At 36.7% G+C, this 19,826-nt stretch overlaps 1 protein-coding gene and 1 non-coding gene across 2 annotated transcripts; one reads left to right on the top strand and one right to left on the bottom strand.

Moving 5' to 3' along the window:
• Positions 1-17,196: 17,196 nt before the first annotated feature.
• LOC108341394 (uncharacterized) lies at positions 17,197-18,120 on the bottom strand. Its single transcript, XM_017579080.1, has one exon. It carries the CDS (start codon positions 18,118-18,120, stop codon positions 17,197-17,199), a length of 924 nt encoding a protein of 307 aa, XP_017434569.1.
• Positions 17,635-17,742, top strand: LOC128197632 (small nucleolar RNA R71). The gene has a single exon (XR_008250260.1). It is a non-coding gene; the product is annotated as a small nucleolar RNA R71 (small nucleolar RNA).
• Positions 18,121-19,826: the final 1,706 nt, after the last annotated feature.

Raw genomic sequence — 19,826 nt, 5'->3', positions numbered from 1 at the left:
CATCATCAAGCAATACTCATCATGCATAAATTACAAGCAAACCATCATAGCAAATAAAGTTTCACACTGAGTACATCACAACCTATTCTAAGAACAAAAGCAAATAATTTCAAAAGTACAAAACAAAAGATAGACAAAATCCTACTCTAGTAATGATGGCATCCATCAGTAGATGTTATCTCATCCCATGTTGTCATCTGAATCTTCCTCCTCTTCGTCATCCTCAGAATCTTCAAAAGCATCCTCATCGTCATCATCATACATAGCTGAGGCTCCAGCTGCTCCAACTCCATTGCCCTGGGTTTGCTCCTCTGGCCATGCCACCACATTATTAAACTCATCCATGGTCCACCTATGTCCTGGGGGTGTATCATACATCCCAATAATCATCTCAGTTGTGGCTACCTGCCCTCTGTGAAGGGACTTCATCCTGGCATCCATAAGAGACATATACATGTCCCTCATCTTAAATGGCTCTGCCTCATGAGGCTCTGCAGGTGGTTGGCCCTATGGTGGTCCTCTCCCTCTACGAGGATGGTGTGGTGGTACTGGCTGAGCTGCCTCATCACCGACATAATACTGTCTATAATAGGCTTCATCAATAGCTTTCCTAGGCCTCTCAAATGGCGGTGTAGAGATATTCACCCCGGCTAGCTCACATAAGTGTGTAATCAAAGAGGGATGTCCCAAAGGTGCCTTATTGTTCATAATGTTGGCACACACTTGTATCTCACTGGCTATGACCTGGCCAATGTTAACGCTCATCCCTCTAAGCACACAATACAAAAGAAGTGCCCTACTAACAGTAATATCTGAGACATGTGAGCATGGTTGGATGTTGGCATGAGAAAATGCCATCCAATACTTTGCTAAAGGAGTCAGATCAACTCTCCTGATGTTCACAATTGCACCATTCCTGTTTCTCTGAAAGTGCCCTCTAGGCACACATAGCACACTCTCCACATCACCAAAGTCTGCTCCTTCTTCCCTATTTAGAGCAAACTGACATTGTTCACCAGCTCATTCAGTATCTAAAAATCTGTTGATAGAATTAGGGTCATACTGAATGACGTATCCTCTAACATAGCTCAAATAATCCTCAGCAGAATGATCACCCAACCTCCTTGCGTTGGTGTAGAATTCTTTCACCATTGCTATGTTAGCTGGTGCAGGGTAAGTGGCTAGCCTCCCCTAGTTCCTGTTCTCCAATTGCTCTCCAAACTGTGGAGAAAATCAGGTATCAATCCAGCCTTCCTTTCCATTAATAGCCTCCTATCTTGAACAACATTGATGTGGCGCTCATGCTTGCTGATAACAGTTGAAAAACTGTTATTTTTATACTTAAAATTGCCTTCAATTACAACCTTTATGACTTAGAAATTAGCTTGAACTCATGATTTCGTTGAATTGTTGGAAATAACAGAGTTGGACAGGTTTTATGCTTGATTTCCTTGTTTTTAGAGGTTTAAAGATGAATTTGATGAAAGAAGTGAAGTAGGAAAGAGATGGAATCAGAAAAGGACACAAAAAGTGCAAAAGAAGAGAAGCCGCAAGTACCGCTCAGCGCCAATTACCGCTGAGCGACACTTTCAAGGACCCGTTGGCACCGCTGAGGGGTAAAAATGCAGTTGAGGGGCACAATAGAAGAAACGCACTTACCGCTGAGCGCCACTTTATTGGGCTTTAGGCCAATTTTCTTTTTTTGGAATGATTTGAAAGAACGGTTGAAGTATCAAGGAGTTGCAATGCAGAAAAATCAACTAGAATGCAGAAAGTCAACCAGAATGCAAAAAAGTCAACCAGTCAACAAAAAAAGTCAATCAGTCACTCAAAAGGCTGAAAAAGTCAACCAGAACGAGTTTTGGGTCAGTTTTATGCGATTTTATGATCTGTTTTGGGCCTGGACTCGTTTTATGTTATTTTTATGTCCTATTTAAAGACCTAGATGTTTTAGGGTTTGTATCTTTGGCTGGAACGAAGCAGAAACACACTTTTCACCCCTTGAGGGTAGAATTAGAGATGGTGACGACTCTCTTGTTCTCTTTCTTGGGTTTTTCTATCTCTTCCATTCTTTCATTCCATTGTTCATCTAGTTTGACCATGAATCTGGTGAACTAAACTTATTTTGTTATTAGGGAATCAATGTAAATCCTTAGAAGCTCTCTTGTATGGAATTTGTTCTTCAAGATCATTTTTATGATACATGCTTTCTTTCATTAATAGTTAGGGTTTTTCCTCTTTGCTCAAAGCATGCATTGTTTACCTCATTCGATGTCATGATTATTGGTTTTGTCGATATGGACACATACGGCGAAATCTAGATCTGGGGAATCTCTCCCATTAGTATATTACAAACTTAGACATAAGAGTATGATAGTTGGTTGCCTTTAAGCTTCTGTTCATTATAATGCATGATTAATTGCTAGGGAGACAAGACATTGTAAACTAGTGATTATGATTAGGCTTTCTTTGCCGAGACATCTGGTTTTAAGTAATTTAGAAAGTGACATTAACATTAATGAAAAGAATGATGAATTCCTAAATACAAGAGAGTGGATAGGATGAAATTGATAAACCCCAACAACATATTAATCCATATATTTTAATTCACGTGTTTTGTTTCTTCTTGCCCATTCAAGAATCATGCTTAGATAACCATGTTCGTACCAATTCATGCTTTCAAAAACCCTAGAACGTAAACTGTTTGTAATTACTTGGGTGGAGATGCTAGATGAGTGAAGAATGCTCTAGGAATGTGCACAAATCAGCCTCTAACAACAATGCTCAAGAAGGGAAAAATGTAGAGAACTCTTTAGAGAGTGCTTGAGAGTGTGTGGGAAGAAGGAAATTTGAAAGTGGCGGCCAAGAGGCACCCTAGGGTATAAAATTGACCTAATGGGCCAAATACCGCTGAGCCCAATTAAAACAAGCCCAATCAGCCAAACTGTCACGTTCGCAAGGTGTCCAAATACCCTAGGGCATTTGCGGCACCAATTCTCCTTCTTCCTAGCTTACCCTAGGTGTCCTTTACCAATGCCTCTCGCTTACCCAATGCATTTAGTCTCTCACATCACTCAAACATTCAATCCCAATAATGCAACTAAAGCAGAATCAAAACAAACAAACAAAGATAAAGTCAATCAACTGGGTTGCCTCCTAGGTAACGCTTATTTAACGAGCCTGACCTAAAATCCTCCAACACCCATCAGTAGGTGCAAATCTCACCATCACCCTTCAGTAGGTGTACCTTTTGAGTATCCTTCAGTAAATACTCACCAACCTAGCATTCATCAGTAGATGCTAACCCAAATAAAACAATGTTCCAAGGAATAGTAAAACTTCCTAGATCTTTCACTTTTGGAGGAAGTGGCTTTTTCTCAATAACACTGCAATCTCCCTTTTCATCCTTAGTCTCCTCATCTAGATATCTCTTCTTTGTGGAAACTTGCTTCATGTACTTTGCATAAGCTGGAATTTGTTGCAGTGCTTCAATCAAAGGTATTGTAATCTCTAGTTGCCTGAAAATATCTTTAAAACGCTCATATTGTTTCTCTTTTTCTATTTTCTCACTCCCCTCAGGATAAGGAAGAACTTTTTCATTTTTCTCAATATTTTTCTCTCCCCTCTTCTTTTCTTTCTCTTTTCTCTCAACCTCACCTATTCTCTCTCCTTTTTCTTCTCTTTTATCTGACTCAACACTCTTTTTTTTCTCGTCCACCCTCTTATCATCTGCACTTACAATAGCTTTACACTCTTCCTTAGGGTTAACCTCAGTATTAGCCCCAAAACTCTTGTCAGGCCCCAGAATGAAAGATAGAACCCTAGAATTTGAAGAAAGAAGCTTCTGCATCCAAAATCCGCCTCCAAGGGGTGAAGAAAGTGTGATTTCGCCTCTTTCTGTGCAAAGATCCTAACCCTAGGTCGACTAAACCCTTATATAGTTTATTAAGAAATACAGAAAATAGGCCCAAGCCCAATTAAATGGCACTCAGCGGTAAGTGCGTTTCTTCAGAATGACGCTCAGTTGCAGTTTTTGCCCTCAACGGTGACTACGATACTTCAGAGTGCCGCTCAACAGTAAAAGTGGCACTAGCGGTAAATGCGACTCTTCTTTAGTGCACTTTTACCTCTTTTCCTGAGTCAAGCTCCTTACTACTTCAACTTCTTTCATCTAATTCATCTTAATTCCTGCCAAAACAAGGAAACCAAGCATAGAACGCATCCAACTCTCTTATTTCCAAAACTTAAGCAAAAGCATGATTTCAAGCTAGTTTCTAAGTCATAAAGGTTGTTTTTAATGTCAAAATTAAGTATAAAAGTAACAGTTTTTCAACTTTTATCATCTACCTGCTAAGGTCATGTGGTACTTGCCTATAGTAACTAGGTTGAAACGATTGTTTTCTATTAAAGAAAATGCGAAGAATCTTATGTGGCACTTTGATGGCAGAAAATGTGATAATCTTCTTCGACTCCCACCTGATTCCCCTACCATGTCTAACCTCTTTAGAATTCCTCCCTATACAGTTTAAAACATGATGCCACCACCTCTAGATCTCTCGGCTTTGGACTACTCCCCCCCCCCCCTAAGAAACTCATTAAATGTTATGAAACAATGTTAAGCCCACCCTAAGTTAACACACAGCTACCCGAAACATCTCATGGTCAATCCTAGTTTAGGCATAGAACAACACAAAACCAACATGTTGGATCCTAAATTGCTTAATCAAAACCACTACGTAGCCAAAGTGTTAAAAAAAGCTAGGAAGCATATGGCCTTCCTTGGGTTCGAACTCAGGATCGCACACCACACATAGTTTACATAACACACAACTAACACTAAACTAGTTTCCTTTCCGTGGTATATAAACTTAAATACTAATATTTTATACATCAGATATAACATAATGATAATTATTTTGATGCAACACAAGAACATTCTTAACACCCAAAAGCCATACAAATAAATAATGAATACTTATTAGTATAATTTTCAAAGCCCAAAAATTATCTGATATATTTTTTCCTATGTCTTACATCCTCTACAATTTCAAAAAATTTGTCCTCAAAAATTGTCTTTTTCTAAAAACCAAAAAAAAAAACAAATATTCCTTCCTCATATATTCTCATAGTTCCAAAGACATCTCCTAAGCACCTTCATTCCAAAACATTTTCATCCTTCGAATCTTGACTAGTGCAGAAAGGGCTTTAGACGTCCGTTCTTTTGGCTTTTTGACGTCCGACCTTCCCCCGACGTCTTTGTGGGTGACGTTACTCAAACGTCGGGGGGTCCACATCGGACGTGTGTATAGACGTCCGATGCGTCAGGCCCGACGCCTATGCAGACGTCCGGTGTACACCCTCGGACGTCCATATAGACGTCCGATGTGCCCCGTCAGACGTCTATACAAACGTCCGTCGTCTCCTCCCACCCGACGTCTATACACACGTCCGAGGTGTGTCACCCGACGACCACCTGCCTGAATGGTTTTGTGGTAGGGGTGGGGTTGGACGTCCGTTTTTGCACTGCCAAACGTCTATAGACGTCCGACAATGCACTAACCAACGTTTACTAGGCGTTTTTTTTTAAAAATTAATTTATTTTTGCAATAAAACCACACCTGAAAAGCAGAAAATTGTCCCAGAACAATTTTGCAATAATATATCAATGTGTTTCATATAAACAAAGTTCTACTTAATGTAAAATATAATCCACTACCAAAACTATCAAGTTAAAACTTAAACTAAAACTAAGCAATGTTCAACAACAAATAAAACTATTCCTAACTCCATCTTTGCAGAAGATAAGCGGTCCACTCCTGCCTTATCTGTCTAATTGTGTCCTCTGGTATAGGTGATGTACTCTTGAAGCGCTGCAAAATTCAAAAAGATTCATTATGGTTTCATATATGTTTGAAGATAAATTTGATTTGTAATGTATTCAAGGTATACGTCATCTGTAATGCCAGCTCGAATGATGGTCTTATTCCAACACATCACATAGAAGCCACATTCCCATGAATCTAGCTACTGGTTACACTAAAATAACAAACTAAATAGTTAAGAATTTAGATCATTCAATAACATAGAAAATAATGAATTAGAACTATAAATAACTTAAAACCTTTGGATACAAAATTTGAACCAGTTGACCACGTGATTTACCAATAACACATGCATACCTTATAGAGTCAAAAACATGCATACACAAAAACCAATAACATGCATACAAAAAACCTTTATACACGTACAAGCTAACCTGAAAATTTGATTCCAAATGAAAGGGAGGGAAATCGAGGAGGAAACAGCCTAAAACGTAGGCCAAAAACAGTCGAAAAAGATGCCCAAGAACACGCACCAAACTGCACTAAAACGTACCGAAAACGATTTTTAATCAGTTCAAATCAAAGATATTTCATCACATAGCAATGTAATCGGATTGAAAGTAAATTTAAACGGTCCAAAAGAGAGAAAACGCACCTGGAAATGCAATGCCGCAGAGAGAGTTCGCGGGGAAGACGATGAACAGTGAGCGTAACTACTCGCGAGTTCGCGTTTTACTATAAAAACCAATAGACGTCCGGTACTATGGGGCCCCGACGTTTATAATACTATAGATGTCGGGGCTATCACTAATATGACGTCTTTGGGGATTTAAAATTAATATTCGCGGGGGGTTTTAGACGTCCGTTGGGGAGGGGGTCGGACGTCTATAATCTTATAGACGTCAGGGCCCCTCCCACGGACATCTAAGAGGCTGAAGAAATGAACACTTCAACTTCTCTGTCAACCCCTTAAACGTCCGTTGTGGGGGGGGGACGGACGTCTATAATATTATAGACGTCAGAGCCCCTCCCACGAACGTCTAAGAGGCTAGAACAATCACACCTCTTCAACTCCCTCTGTCAGGCCTTAAACGTCCGTTGTGGAGGGGGCCGGACGTCTATAATATTATAGACGTCCGTCCCCCCATACCGGACATTTAGGGTGCTGACAGAGTGGTTGAAGAATTAATTGTCTTCACCCCGTTAAACGTCCGTTGTGGAAGGGGTCGGACGTCTATAATATTATTGACGTCCAACCCCCTCCACAACGGACGTTTAAGGCCTAATAGAGGGAGTTGAAGAGGTGATTGTTCCAGCCTCTTAGACGTCCGTGGGAGGGGCCCTGACGTCTATAATATTATAGACGTCCGTCCCCCCCACAACGGACGTCTATAGTTTCACTTATTTACGGATATGCCACCCGTCAATTATTTACGTTGGGGCTTTTGTGGACGAACGTCTATGGGGTGACATTAAAGGCCAATTCTGCACTAGTGCTTCTTTCCTCTGATCTTCTGTTCTCATCATTGCAAACACTCTTCATGGTGCCTTTAGCTTGTCTCCTGATGACTTTTGATGTGACGGGGTCCCTCCAACTATTTTCTTCTCTAGACAAGAGTTCTCATAATGTCCAGGTTTGTGACAATTGTAACACTTCCTCTTATCTGACCTCCTAGTTGCGAGCTTTGGAGAATTTCTTTTGAGATAATCTCCCCCACACTCAAAACACTTTAATCTTGCCTGATTGAATTGTTGTAGTTACGAGTAAGGTTTCTCCTATTGTTGTTTTCAAGAGAAGCTACCCTTTTCTATCCTCACGAGTCTATTGAGATCCATTTCCAATTGTTATAATGTCTTGACTTTTTTAACTAGTGCCGAAAATTCTTTAATTTCTAGTGGTACGATCATCCTCATCAATTTAGGCCTTAGTCCTCATTCAAACCTCCAACATTTATATCCCTCCAACATGTTTTGTGTATAAAAGCAAGCTAGATACCAAAATCATTTAACATAGGCTTGACTCGTCATTTCCTTTTGCTAAAGAGTTAAGAACTCCATCTCCATCTCTCTTGCAATCCTGGCACTATTTGGAAAATACTTTTCCAAAAATTAGGTGTTGAAGCTTCCCCAAGTAACAGTTTCCCCCCAAGCTCCTCATCAACTACTGCATTCCATCCCACTAGTACTACTTCATCTTCTAGTAAGAAGGACACATATCAAAGCTTTTTATCCTCTGAATAAGCCATCACTCAAAAAATATTCTCGTTCCCCTGAATCCACGATTTCAATTTTTCGAAGTGGCCTTTCCATTGAACTTCGGTGGGTCATGTCTCAAAAAGGCATTTAATGCATTTCTTGATGCTTGAGAAATATGTTGGCGCTTTATCGCATTGACCATCCGATCAACAACTCGTGTGAAAACATCAACAAAAAATTATTGGTTTTGGGTGTTTGGTGGACGTACCATCTCCCCTCTCTAAGAATTTAACCTAGTGATATCTATTGATATTCTTGTTGGGCGAGTTATCTAGTCTCTATGCGAGTGTGCTTTCTAGCATTAGTCGTTGAGCGAGTAGATACTCTGGCTGATTGAAATTAACAAAGTCTAACTCTATTTATATGTTCTCTTCTGGTATGTTTAATGTGTGATTTTTTAAATGTTAAAATGATGGTTGGTTTTATGATCTTTATCTAAGAATGGTTGGTACTAATAATAAAGTAGAATAAGTTACATGGTTAGAGTCGTAGGAGGTCTTATCGAATGAACTATTTTGTGTTAGGCGCGAAAGACACTAACCTTGAAAGTAGTAAGGTGATAACCATTTGTTTATAACTCTGCAAAATATAAATGCTACTACAAGTGCACGCCTACAATGAAGCCCAATGTCAAATGCTAATATCTAGATAATTAAGTCTAGTGTCAATTGTTTATGTAAATATATGACTTATTGTATATTATACATGTTTAGTTTATAACTTGGTATATTTTTATTAAATTAGGCTAAATATTTGGCACATTGGCTTACCCTTTTATTTTTTTGTGTTTTATTGTTCTTTTTCAATTATCACTTCACGCTGTGAGTGGATGTTAAGGTAGGTGATGATAGGCCTTATGTGGAAGGCGAGGATGCGTAGTTTATATGTATATAATATATTACTATAGCCATTATGGTGGAAAATTGTATTAATATCATATATGTCATTGTATTAATATCATATATGTTTCTAACTGTGTTTTAGTTTTATCAATTTTATAATGTTTGATTTAATAGTTTTATATTATTAAATAGAATGTTACATATGCTTTCCACATGCAACCTCAACACCAAACGACTCTAGAAGGGACAAACAAAAAACTTACTTTATTCAACAAAGTGATCAGATAGAAAGGTCCGCATCAATGCTAGGAGTCCTACAATGCTATCCGAACATCCAACATATGGGTAGAAGGTTAATCTTCTTAAAGGGAAGGTAAAGGAAAAATAGATTACTTTCTTTTAGAGAGATAATAGCTTTTATAAAAATCAATAATTTAAATGTTTTCTATTTATATTAAAACTTGATAATAATAAAATAATCGAGTGTATCTTATAAAAGATTTATTTCACTTAAAAAAATTTCTAAATCTTACATAATTGTTTTCATTTTACACTGGTCGAAAATTTTGTGCATGGTTTTTATCATAATTTTTTTATTTTTAAATATTAGTTTTTATTTTATTTTATTTGTATTGGATTATATACTTCCATGCTTAAAAATGAATGTATGATTATTTTGGGTCTCATGCTAATTGATGTGATTTTTGAAAGTTAGACAAATTTCTTGAATATTTGTATAAAAGTATTTGTAATTGAGTTTGTGATCTATCTACTTTTAGAAATGGTCTTTTCCTATTCTTTTTCCCTCAATTTTAGAATTGAATCGTGTTGTTTTTCATTACCGGAAAACTAAATCTCAAGGTTTTATTAAGGGAAATAAAAGTATATAATCTGAATTAAGTTTTGTACCGATTATTTAACTATTTTTTTTTTCTTTGATTTTGAATTTACATTTTTTGGTATAAATTTTTTTTTTTAATTTTAGAAACCAAATTAGTAATCGAGTATGAATTAAATTGAATAATGTTATGATTTGATGTTCGTTCTTTGGTTTTGATGTTTATCTCCTCTCCACAAAAATGAAAAATGCGTTGAGTTATTTAATCACTGTAGGTTAACTAAAACTTGTGAAGTGTGGACTGAGATAAAATAAATATTAATGGTATTGTTATTGAATGTAATGGTGTTGTTATTGGTTGTCGAAGATACGTTGTTTGAGTGGGTTTTGTATGTAGAGTTAATGAGAAAATTTTGGCTATTAAGCGTGTTTCGTCAATTAGTTATAGACGAATTTGGTTAGAAAGTGATTATTTTGAATTATGTAAGATGGTTTTTACAATACAAATTATTCCTTCATCTTTTAAAGAAAAATAGAAAAAGTGTATGAACTTTTATCCTTACATGGAACTGAAATACACTCATATTAATAAATAAAATAATCATTGTTTGTTCCCTTTTAAGTTTAAAAAATAGAATAAAATATGAATGGTATTCTTCTACCATCTAGAATTTGTATTGATTTTCTTATATATAGAATTTACCTACTTAGGTTCAATTTAATATCTTTTGGAAGTTTATCTTTTTAGTTTGTTATATGGATTTGGTTTGGTCTCTATGTATTTTTTATTTATTTTTAATATGTTTATTCATATGAAGATTATATATAATGTTAAGACAAGATTGTCTATAAGACTGAACTCTCCAAATCTTCTTATATGTTTTGAAGTTTAACAAACAACAATAAATTAAATGAACATATGATAATGTTAGGAAAACAATATCGCGAAAAAATAAATGGTTTGTGAAAATGCTTTATACCTTAAGAAAATCATTAGTAAAAAAACACCCATGTGGAACATACACACCACTAAATGGTTCTTTCTATTTAATGCGTCAATGAAGTCCTATAAAACTATTCAACCCTTATTATAGTGTTTTTTCATGTATTTCATACCAAGCACCAATTTATAAAAAAGAAAAAGACTATGATATCCACAACTAGGTATCATTAAATTATAATATTTATTTTGATAAATATTTACTATTTGAGGAAAACATAATTGACTTAGTAATGAAGAACAAAATTTAATGTGAATATTTGAAACATATTACAAATGAAAAGAAATACTTAATTTATAATAAAATTAACAATTAAATATGTTATTAGTGAAGAATTGTTCTTAATTTATTTATATTTTTTCTCCTTTCATATTTACTATAACATTCATTATAACATTCATTTTAATAGTGTAAAACTACTAAAATGAATGTTATAAATATGATAATCAATTAAGCATATCAAACATAGATACAACTACTATATTACAGTCACCCTTCAAACACGTACTGAATATATAGAAAGTTATATATACACATTAATATACCGTATAAATTTTCAAAAGAAAAGGAATTATACAAAATGAAACAATTCCTATCTAATCTGCAACATCTCCTTCATTATACACTAGATCATATGGAACATCTTCATCTACTCACACTGTTAAGGTGATTATTGATAAACAAACAAACAGAGATGGAAGGGTAAGCTAATGTACCTTGTAGGGAGGGAAAACACACACACTCAAACATGTACTGAATATATAGAAAGTTATATATACACATTAATATACCGTATAAATTTTCAAAAGAAAAGGAATTATACAAAATGAAACAATTCCTATCTAATCTGTATCATCTCCTTCGTTATACACTAGATCATATGGAACATCTTCATCTACTCACACTGTTAAGGTGATTATTGACAAACAAACAAACAGATATGGAAGGGTAAGCTAATGTACCTTGTAGGGAGGGAAAACACACACACATACACATAGATCTCCACACTGGTAAGATATTGTCCGCTTGGGACCAAGCCCTCACGGATTTGCTTTAGGTACCACTACAAAAGGCCTCTTACCAATGAAAGTATCTTATGTGTATATAAACCAATGTCCATCTCTTATTTTATCCGATGTGGGACTTTGTTTGTACCCAACATCCTCACCTCAAAAAAAGGACTATGGTTCTTTTACCTCCACTACAGCGGAAGTTTTTTCTTATCCTCGAGCACACCATGGTGATCGAGGCCGTACCCGAATGAAATTTAATATGCAATAAAAGTGCAGTATAAACTAGGAAGTGACTCCTAGGTCGTCTCTCAAGGACCAAATGTGGTTCAGGAATTAGATTGAACAGTTGGTGGGGGGTGTTTTTGTGGACAGTTTGTGACTCAACGCTACCAAATTAAAGCACGAATTCAAACACAGATTCAAAAAAGATTGGTGTTAGCTCGATTGAAAATGTTTCCAATCACAGATTTACATCAGATATCTAATCCTTTGACCCTTAATCCAACACAAATTAGACAACTAAGCAAAGTCTAAAACGGTCTTCATAAAATGCGAATTAAGCAAATGCACTTACACAAATTCATCAATTTTGCACACACACAGTAATCAATTAAGCGAAGATTATTATGCTTGAATTAGACCACTAAGCTAGGACTAACTGCACAAAATAGATTTCACATATGCACGAGCACACAAAATAGAATTACAATTAGGCTCAATTAATCTCAAAAAAAGCCTTGCAACCTCACTAATCACCAACCCACAAAATTAAGCTTCCATGAAAACGAGTTAGAAACAATTAAAACGAAATTGAAACATCAATGCAGAAACGCTAATGCACAAAACTCAACAATGAATAAAACGAAATTTCAATGCAAGAAAACGAAAACCCAATGCATAGAAACGAAAACCCAATGAAACGAAACCAAATAGAAGCGAAATGAAATCAAAACGAAGTGAAATGAAAATGCAATCAAACGAAATGGAAAACCTAAAGCGAAAATTGCAATGCTTGAATGAAAAGGGAAATTAAATGTGCAGAATCTAAATGGCAAAGAGAAGAAAACGAAATTGCATTATGGAATTGAAAGTGCATCAAAATGTAAATGAAAAACGTAAAACCCCAAATGGGGAAGCTCTCCCTTTACTGTCCAAAGCTAGAAAATGTGAAAATGAGAGAGTGTGTGAGTGTTTGGGGTCTGCCCCCTCTTTAGCACATAACCCTAAGTCAGCCCACTAATGGGCCTCTACAAAAGTGACCCAAAAATGGCCCAAAAAGTCAAATCTGTCAAAAAACTACCTAAAAACGAAATTACATTTTAATTTAAATGAAAATGCTGATGTGGCAAGTGAAGAATGTCGTGGAAACTCTCTTGATGTTCCGAAATAATATTCCAAATAATTCCCTGTAATTAATAATGGAAATAATTAGCATCAGATAATTAAAATTAATTAAAATAAGAATTATTGGCCAAATTAAGCCCAAATATCAAAACTGAAGAAATATTGGACAATTAAGCATAATTCCCTAATCAAATGTGGAGGAGTACCAAATGCAAGAAATCGCCGTCAAAGAACGTCGCCCAAGGACACGAGAATAACTGCACCAAAACCCAACTAAAACGCATTTTAATCGGTTCAAATGAAAGATAATGCATCAAAGAGTGATGTAATCGGAGTAAAATTAATTTAAAACGGTGCAAAAGTGAAAAAACGAACCTGAAAAGTGTAACTCGTAGAGAGAAAACGCGACGAAGATGATGAACAATGAGTGCGCATAACGGCTGTCTCGCGTTCACGGTGTTTTAATGCGGAAATTTAGACGTCGGTTCCCCCAATAACAAACGTCTAGAGGGCTTTAGAAGTCGGAGTGGTGGGATCAGACGTCTAAATGGAGTCAAAAAATGACCTTTTGAATTTCTGGGTTTAGGGTTTAGACGTCGGTTCCCCCAATTAACAGACGTCTAAAGTGCTTTAGAAGTCGGAGTAGCAGGATCGGATGTCTAAATGGAGGAAAAAAATGACCTTTTGAATTTCTGGGTTTAGGGTTTAGACGTCGGTTCCCTCAATTAACAGACGTCTAAAGTGCTTTAGAAGTGGAAGTGGAGGGGTTTAACATCTAAATGGAGTCAAAAAGTGACCTTTTAAATTTCTGGGTTTAGGGTTTAGACGTCGGTTCCCCCAATTAACAGATGTCTAAAGTGCTTTAGAAGTCGGAGTGGCAGGATCGGACGTCTAAATGGAGTCAAAAAGTGACTTTTTAAATTTTTGGGTTTAGGGTTTAGATGTTGGTTCCCCCAATTAATAGACGTCTAAAGTGCTTTAGAAGTGGGAGTGGCGGGATTGAACGTCTAAATGGAGTCAAAAAGTGACTTTTTAAATTTCTGGGTTTAGGGTTTAGACGTCGGTTCCCCCAATAACAGACGTCTAAATAGAATAAATTTTTTTTATTATTAACTTTTTCGTTTAGCTTTGGCGTCTATTCGGGGGAGCCGACATATATGAGTATTTAGACATTGGGCCCCTCCATAGCCGACGTCTAAATAGTTGTTTTATTTACGAAAAATGTCACTGCTCATTTTTTACGTTGGATATTCGAGGGTCAGACGTCTAAAGGGTGACGTTAAAGGTCTTTTCTACACTAGTGTAAGACGCAGATCAATGAACAGTTCGAAAGACATTAGGGGAGTGACACAACCTTAGCACATAGAAACACAAAGACTCACAAGAAAACAAACAAATTTACGCAGTCCTCAAAGAATCTAGGCAAAGAAAAGGAGTAAACAACATCCAACACACAAAGAATAAGAGAAAGCAGATATTCATGGTAATCATCCTAAAATTCCAGACATGGCAAAATAATCAATCAGCTCAAGAGGTGAATCAAAAGTAATAAAACCTTACAGATGAACTATCATTATTTCTCTCAAGTGTCTAGGGTAAACAATGTCAACTCAATGCACTCAAGAAAGCAAGTAACAAACAGACTTGGCAAGCCTCTAATATCAACACCCAAAACATATGCATGTTCAAATCAAACGGTATTTTCATGGTTGTAATGGGGCCAAGGACAAGGGAGGATATAGTATGGATTAGAAGGTACAAACCAAAAAGAATAGAGGAGGAATGGGGAACAAGTGAAAATAAAATTAAACCACACCCAAAAACTCTAATTTAATCCTCTTCTTGACTCTATTATTCAAATTTTTTGGCTCAAAGGGGTTTATCGAATGATCAAAATAAGGTAGGCTTATTTGGCTAGAAAGGCTCAAGAACAAAATTGCCTTTATCACTTCCAAACATGCATATCAAATAAGAATTATCAACAAGAGTCAAGCCAAGGCATATGTGCAAGCAATCAAGAGACATATCACACCTAAGAAAGAATATCAAGTGCTCAAATTCTCACACAAGGTAGTTGTTTCACAATCAAATCAACCTCTCAAACATCATAATCATTTTTCCAAGCAAAGAAAAGCAAGGATTTCAAACCAATGATAGTATGAACGATGTGAAGGACAAGTCTACAACCTAAACAAAGTCCAGAAAACAAGGGAAACATGTAAAATTGTACACAAGACACAACAAAAACAACCTAAAAATAAAAATCTCCTCTAATAGACCACACTTAAACTACACAATGTCCTTAGTGTGTGACAAATTATAAGATCAAAGCAATCAATACAATCAATAGATCATGGACAAGTGTAATAAAAGTGAGGTGGAGGAGAGAAAAGGAAAATTCCCTGAGTCATGGTGGAAGATTCCAAACTTGATTGAGTAGAGAAGTCCCTTTCAGAACTGCATCTATCAATGAAGGATTGTTGATGAGCAGGTTCAGCCTGTGCCCTTTGTCCTTGAAGCTTGTGTCTATGTATAAGGTTAGTGCATTCCAAGTCCACACAATTTAAATGCAGAGGTATAACACCCAAGCCCAATGTATTAGGCTGAACATCAAATATACTCTTAGAATATGGATGAGGTTTAGATTTAGAGTCAATATCAACAACAATCTCAGATTCAAGTTTAGTACATTGAAAAGAAGCATTCACATGTGATGGCAAAAAGTGGTTCTTATCATGCAAAGAGTGAGAAGTATAAACATGGTCATCAACAGTATAATCAAGTATTTCAGCACGAAAAACAAGGTACTAGCATAGAAATCAATTTTAGTTCGTGCAGTTTTAAAAGATGGTCTGCCTAAGATAATTGGGGCAGACCCACAAGAAAAACCTTCCTCTATTTCAAGAATGTAGAAGTCAACAGGAAAAATGAGTTTCCCAACCCTATCTAAAACATCCTCTATATAACTAGTGGGGTGGGCAACACTCTTATTTGGTAACTATATGACTACACCCGTAGGTAGCAAAGTTCTAAGAGAAAGAGATTTAAGAATTGACAAAGGCATGACATTTATGGAAGCACCCAAATCAGGCATGGCATTCTCAAATTTATGATTTCCAATAATGCAAGGAATGCAGAATGTACCTGGGTCTTTGCATATTTCAGGAATATGAGTTACAAATTTACCTATCAGTGCAGATACATTTCTGCCCATGCTGACTCTTTCATTTTCCTTCATCTTCCTCTTGTTGGTGAACAACTCCTTTAGGAATTTTGCATATCTTGGAATCTTCTTGATGTCATCTAGTAGAGGTATGTTCACCTCCACCTACCTAAAGGTCTTAAATATCTCCTTATCCACCTCTTCCATATTTTTTGCTTTGAATTACTTTAGGAGGAAATGGAAGAGGAATAGGTCAGTGTTTTATATCAGGAGATGCACTGATGGTGGTGGGAGGGGGGGGGGGGGGAAGAAGAAGAACCACCACCTGTAGAGGAAGAAGATCCACCAGCCTCAATTGTCCTGCTTGAACCTGCATGGTCCTCTTTTCTCTGAGATGTAGTAGTGTGAGGCTGAGGTTGAGGTGCAGGTGTTAGAGGTGGAACTGTGGGTATCGAAATTTGCTTCCTAGATCTCAAGGTGATGACACTAACATTTTAATTTCTAGGATTCTGCACAATCTTAGAAGGCAATTTGTCTAAATTTTGTGATTGTGCTTGATTTAGCTGTGTGGCTATCTACCCCACCTGATTGGTCAGACTCTGAATGGATGCTCTGATCTCTTGGATGGACGCTCTGGTCTCTTGTTGGAACTGCATATTTTTTATAGTCATCTTCCTGACTAACTCCTCTAATGGAGGAGTTGTTTGTGTAGTCATATCAAGCTACTGTTGTTGCCTCTAATATTGTTGGACTGGTGATGGACGCATAGCCGGCCTACTCAGACCAGCAGGATTCTGGAATGGTTATGGTGGAAGTTGTTGCTACTGCTATTGCGGAGCATTTGACCATCTCAGATTAGGGTGATTCCTCCACCCTGGATTGTATCTATTACTAGAGAGGTCATAGTTTTGTTGTTATTATGGTTTATCCTGCTGCCTATTGTTGTAAATCTTTGCAACATAAGCTTGAGGAGCATCAAGGCCAAATTGTTGCTGCAAATATGGGCATGCATCAGTGTAATGGTCACTAGAAGGACAAATACCACATAAACTTGCAATAGATGCAAACTTCTGATTTCCAGCCAGTTGAGTCACCAAATTGACAAGAGCATCAAGCTTCCCATCTATCTTTCTATCTGTAAATGAGGAACCAACACCCACATCATGAACTCCCCTAACAACAATAGCAACATTCCTTGCACTAAACTGTTCGGAGTTGGAAGCCATCTTCTCTATCAAATGTCTGGCTTCAGCAGGTGTCGTGTCACCAAGGGATCCACCACTAGCAGCATCTATCATACTCCTGTCCATATTGTTGAGACCTTCATAGAAGTATTGAAGCAGGAGTTGCTCAGAAATATGGTGGTGTGGGCAGCTTGCACAAAGCTTCTTGAATCTTTCCCAGTATTCATACAAGCTCTCACCACCGAGCTGCCTAATCCCATAAATGTCTTTCCTAATGGTTGCGGTCTTTGATGTTGGGAAGAACTTTTCCAAAAACATTCTCTTCAAATAATCCCAACTGGTGATAGACCTAGGCACAAGGTAATATAGCCAATCCTTTGCCACACCCTCTAAAGAATGCGGGAATGCCTTTAAGAAGATGTGATCTTGAAGAACATCATGAGGCTTCAGTGTTGAACAAACAATATGGAACTCCTTCAGATGTTTGTGTGGACATTCCCCTGCAAGACCATGGAACTTTGGCAGCAAATGGACTAGTCCAGTCTTGAGAACATATGGCGCGTCCTCATCCGGATATTGGATGCACAAGCTTTCATAAGTGAAATCAAGTGCAACCATCTCCCTAAGAGTCCTCTCGCGAGGTGGAGGATGTGCCATATTGTTCTCAGTAGTATGATAAAAAACAGATTCACAATTACTTCCAGATGCAGTAGATGTAGCAGAATGCACAAAATATGGAACAATAGAAACAGAAGGAGACTACTCAGTATTATGCAAACTAATGGTATCTAAATACACAAACTCTAATGGTATGGACTCAAATGATAGGACAGACTCTAAAGACAAATTCCTATTATGCCTAGCTAATCTATGAAAAGTCCTATCAATTTCAAGATCAAAGGGTGGTATTTGCCAAAGATTGCCCCAGTCATACACTAAGTCAACTCTATAAGCAAAAGTCAACAAAGTGAAAACATAAGGGGTTAAATAGCAAGTATGAGCAAAACTTATCAGAATGAGCTAAAATTTGGTGAGCAACACTCTCCAACCATGAAATGATACCACAAAAAGTTTGTAGAGCAAAATTCAAAGGATAACTATTTCTACGAATTTAACAAAGTTTGGAGGAGAGAGAAAAATAAACTTGAAAAATCCAAAATAAATAGAAAAATACCTTGTTTTGAAAATCTAAGAATCGGCCAACAGCAAAGCTTTCCTCAATGGATCCAGAATTTTTTTCTATGCAAAATCAAAACAAAGTTCGTCAAATTCTGACTTCCTAAGCAAAAGTTATGGTTGTTCGAAGTTTTGACACCTCATGTTTTCACAAAATATTCTAACTCCAAACCGGGACTACCAAAACTGCTTCTATGATTTTTCTATCAAAATATGGACCATAAGGAATCCACAAAACAAATTTTAAAAAAATAACATCCCTAGCTATTAAAAAAAATCGTCAAATTAAATAGGAAAATGGGCACTATTCACGCACTATTCATGGGTGGTTTCGAAGGTGGTTTTAACGTTTTCTAGTGGTTTTGCACCCAGAACATGGCAAATAGCACCAATTCACCTAATTATGACTTAGAACAACCTATAGAAATAAAATGCACACACTCAAAATCACACAAAACAGAACACAGACTAACACTACACACAACCTAACACTGAACAGTTGGTCCCCGACAACGACACTAAAATTTGATCGAGGCCGTACCCGAATGAAATTTAATATGCAATAAAAGTGCAGTATAAACTAGGAAGTGACTCCTAGGTCGTCTCTCAAGGACCAAATGTGGTTCAGGAATTAGATTGAACAGTTGGTGGGGGGTGTTTTTGTGGACAGTTTGTGACTCAACGCTACCAAATTAAAGCACGAATTCAAACACAGATTCAACAAAGATTGGTGTTAGCTCGATTGAAAATGTTTCCAATCACAGATTTACATCAGATATCTAATCCTTTGACCCTTAATCCAACACAAATTAGACAACTAAGCAAAGTCTAAAACGGTCTTCATAAAATGCGAATTAAGCAAATGCACTTACACAAATTCATCAATTTTGCACACACACAGTAATCAATTAAGTGAAGATTATTATGCTTGAATTAGACCACTAAGCTAGGACTAACTGCACAAAACAGATTTCACATATGCACGAGCACACAAAATAGAATTACAATTAGGCTCAATTAATCTCAAAAAAAGACTTGCAACCTCACTAATCACCAACCCACAAAATTAAGCTTCCATGAAAACGAGTTAGAAACAATTAAAACGAAATTGAAACATCAATGCAGAAACGCCAATGCACAAAACTCAACAATGAATAAAACAAAATTTCAATGCAAGAAAACGAAAA

This window comes from Vigna angularis, chromosome 6 (genome assembly GCF_016808095.1).
Source record: "Vigna angularis cultivar LongXiaoDou No.4 chromosome 6, ASM1680809v1, whole genome shotgun sequence".
Lineage (NCBI taxonomy): Eukaryota > Viridiplantae > Streptophyta > Magnoliopsida > Fabales > Fabaceae > Vigna > Vigna angularis.
Note: the sequence above shows the minus strand (reverse complement) of the source record. Positions and strands in the feature narration are given on the sequence as shown.

What these genes read in the sequence shown, in the direction of transcription:
- LOC108341394 (XM_017579080.1), bottom strand. Translation starts at nt 18,120, where the DNA reads ATGGCACATCCTCCACCTCGCGAGAGGACTCTTAGGGAGATGGTTGCA.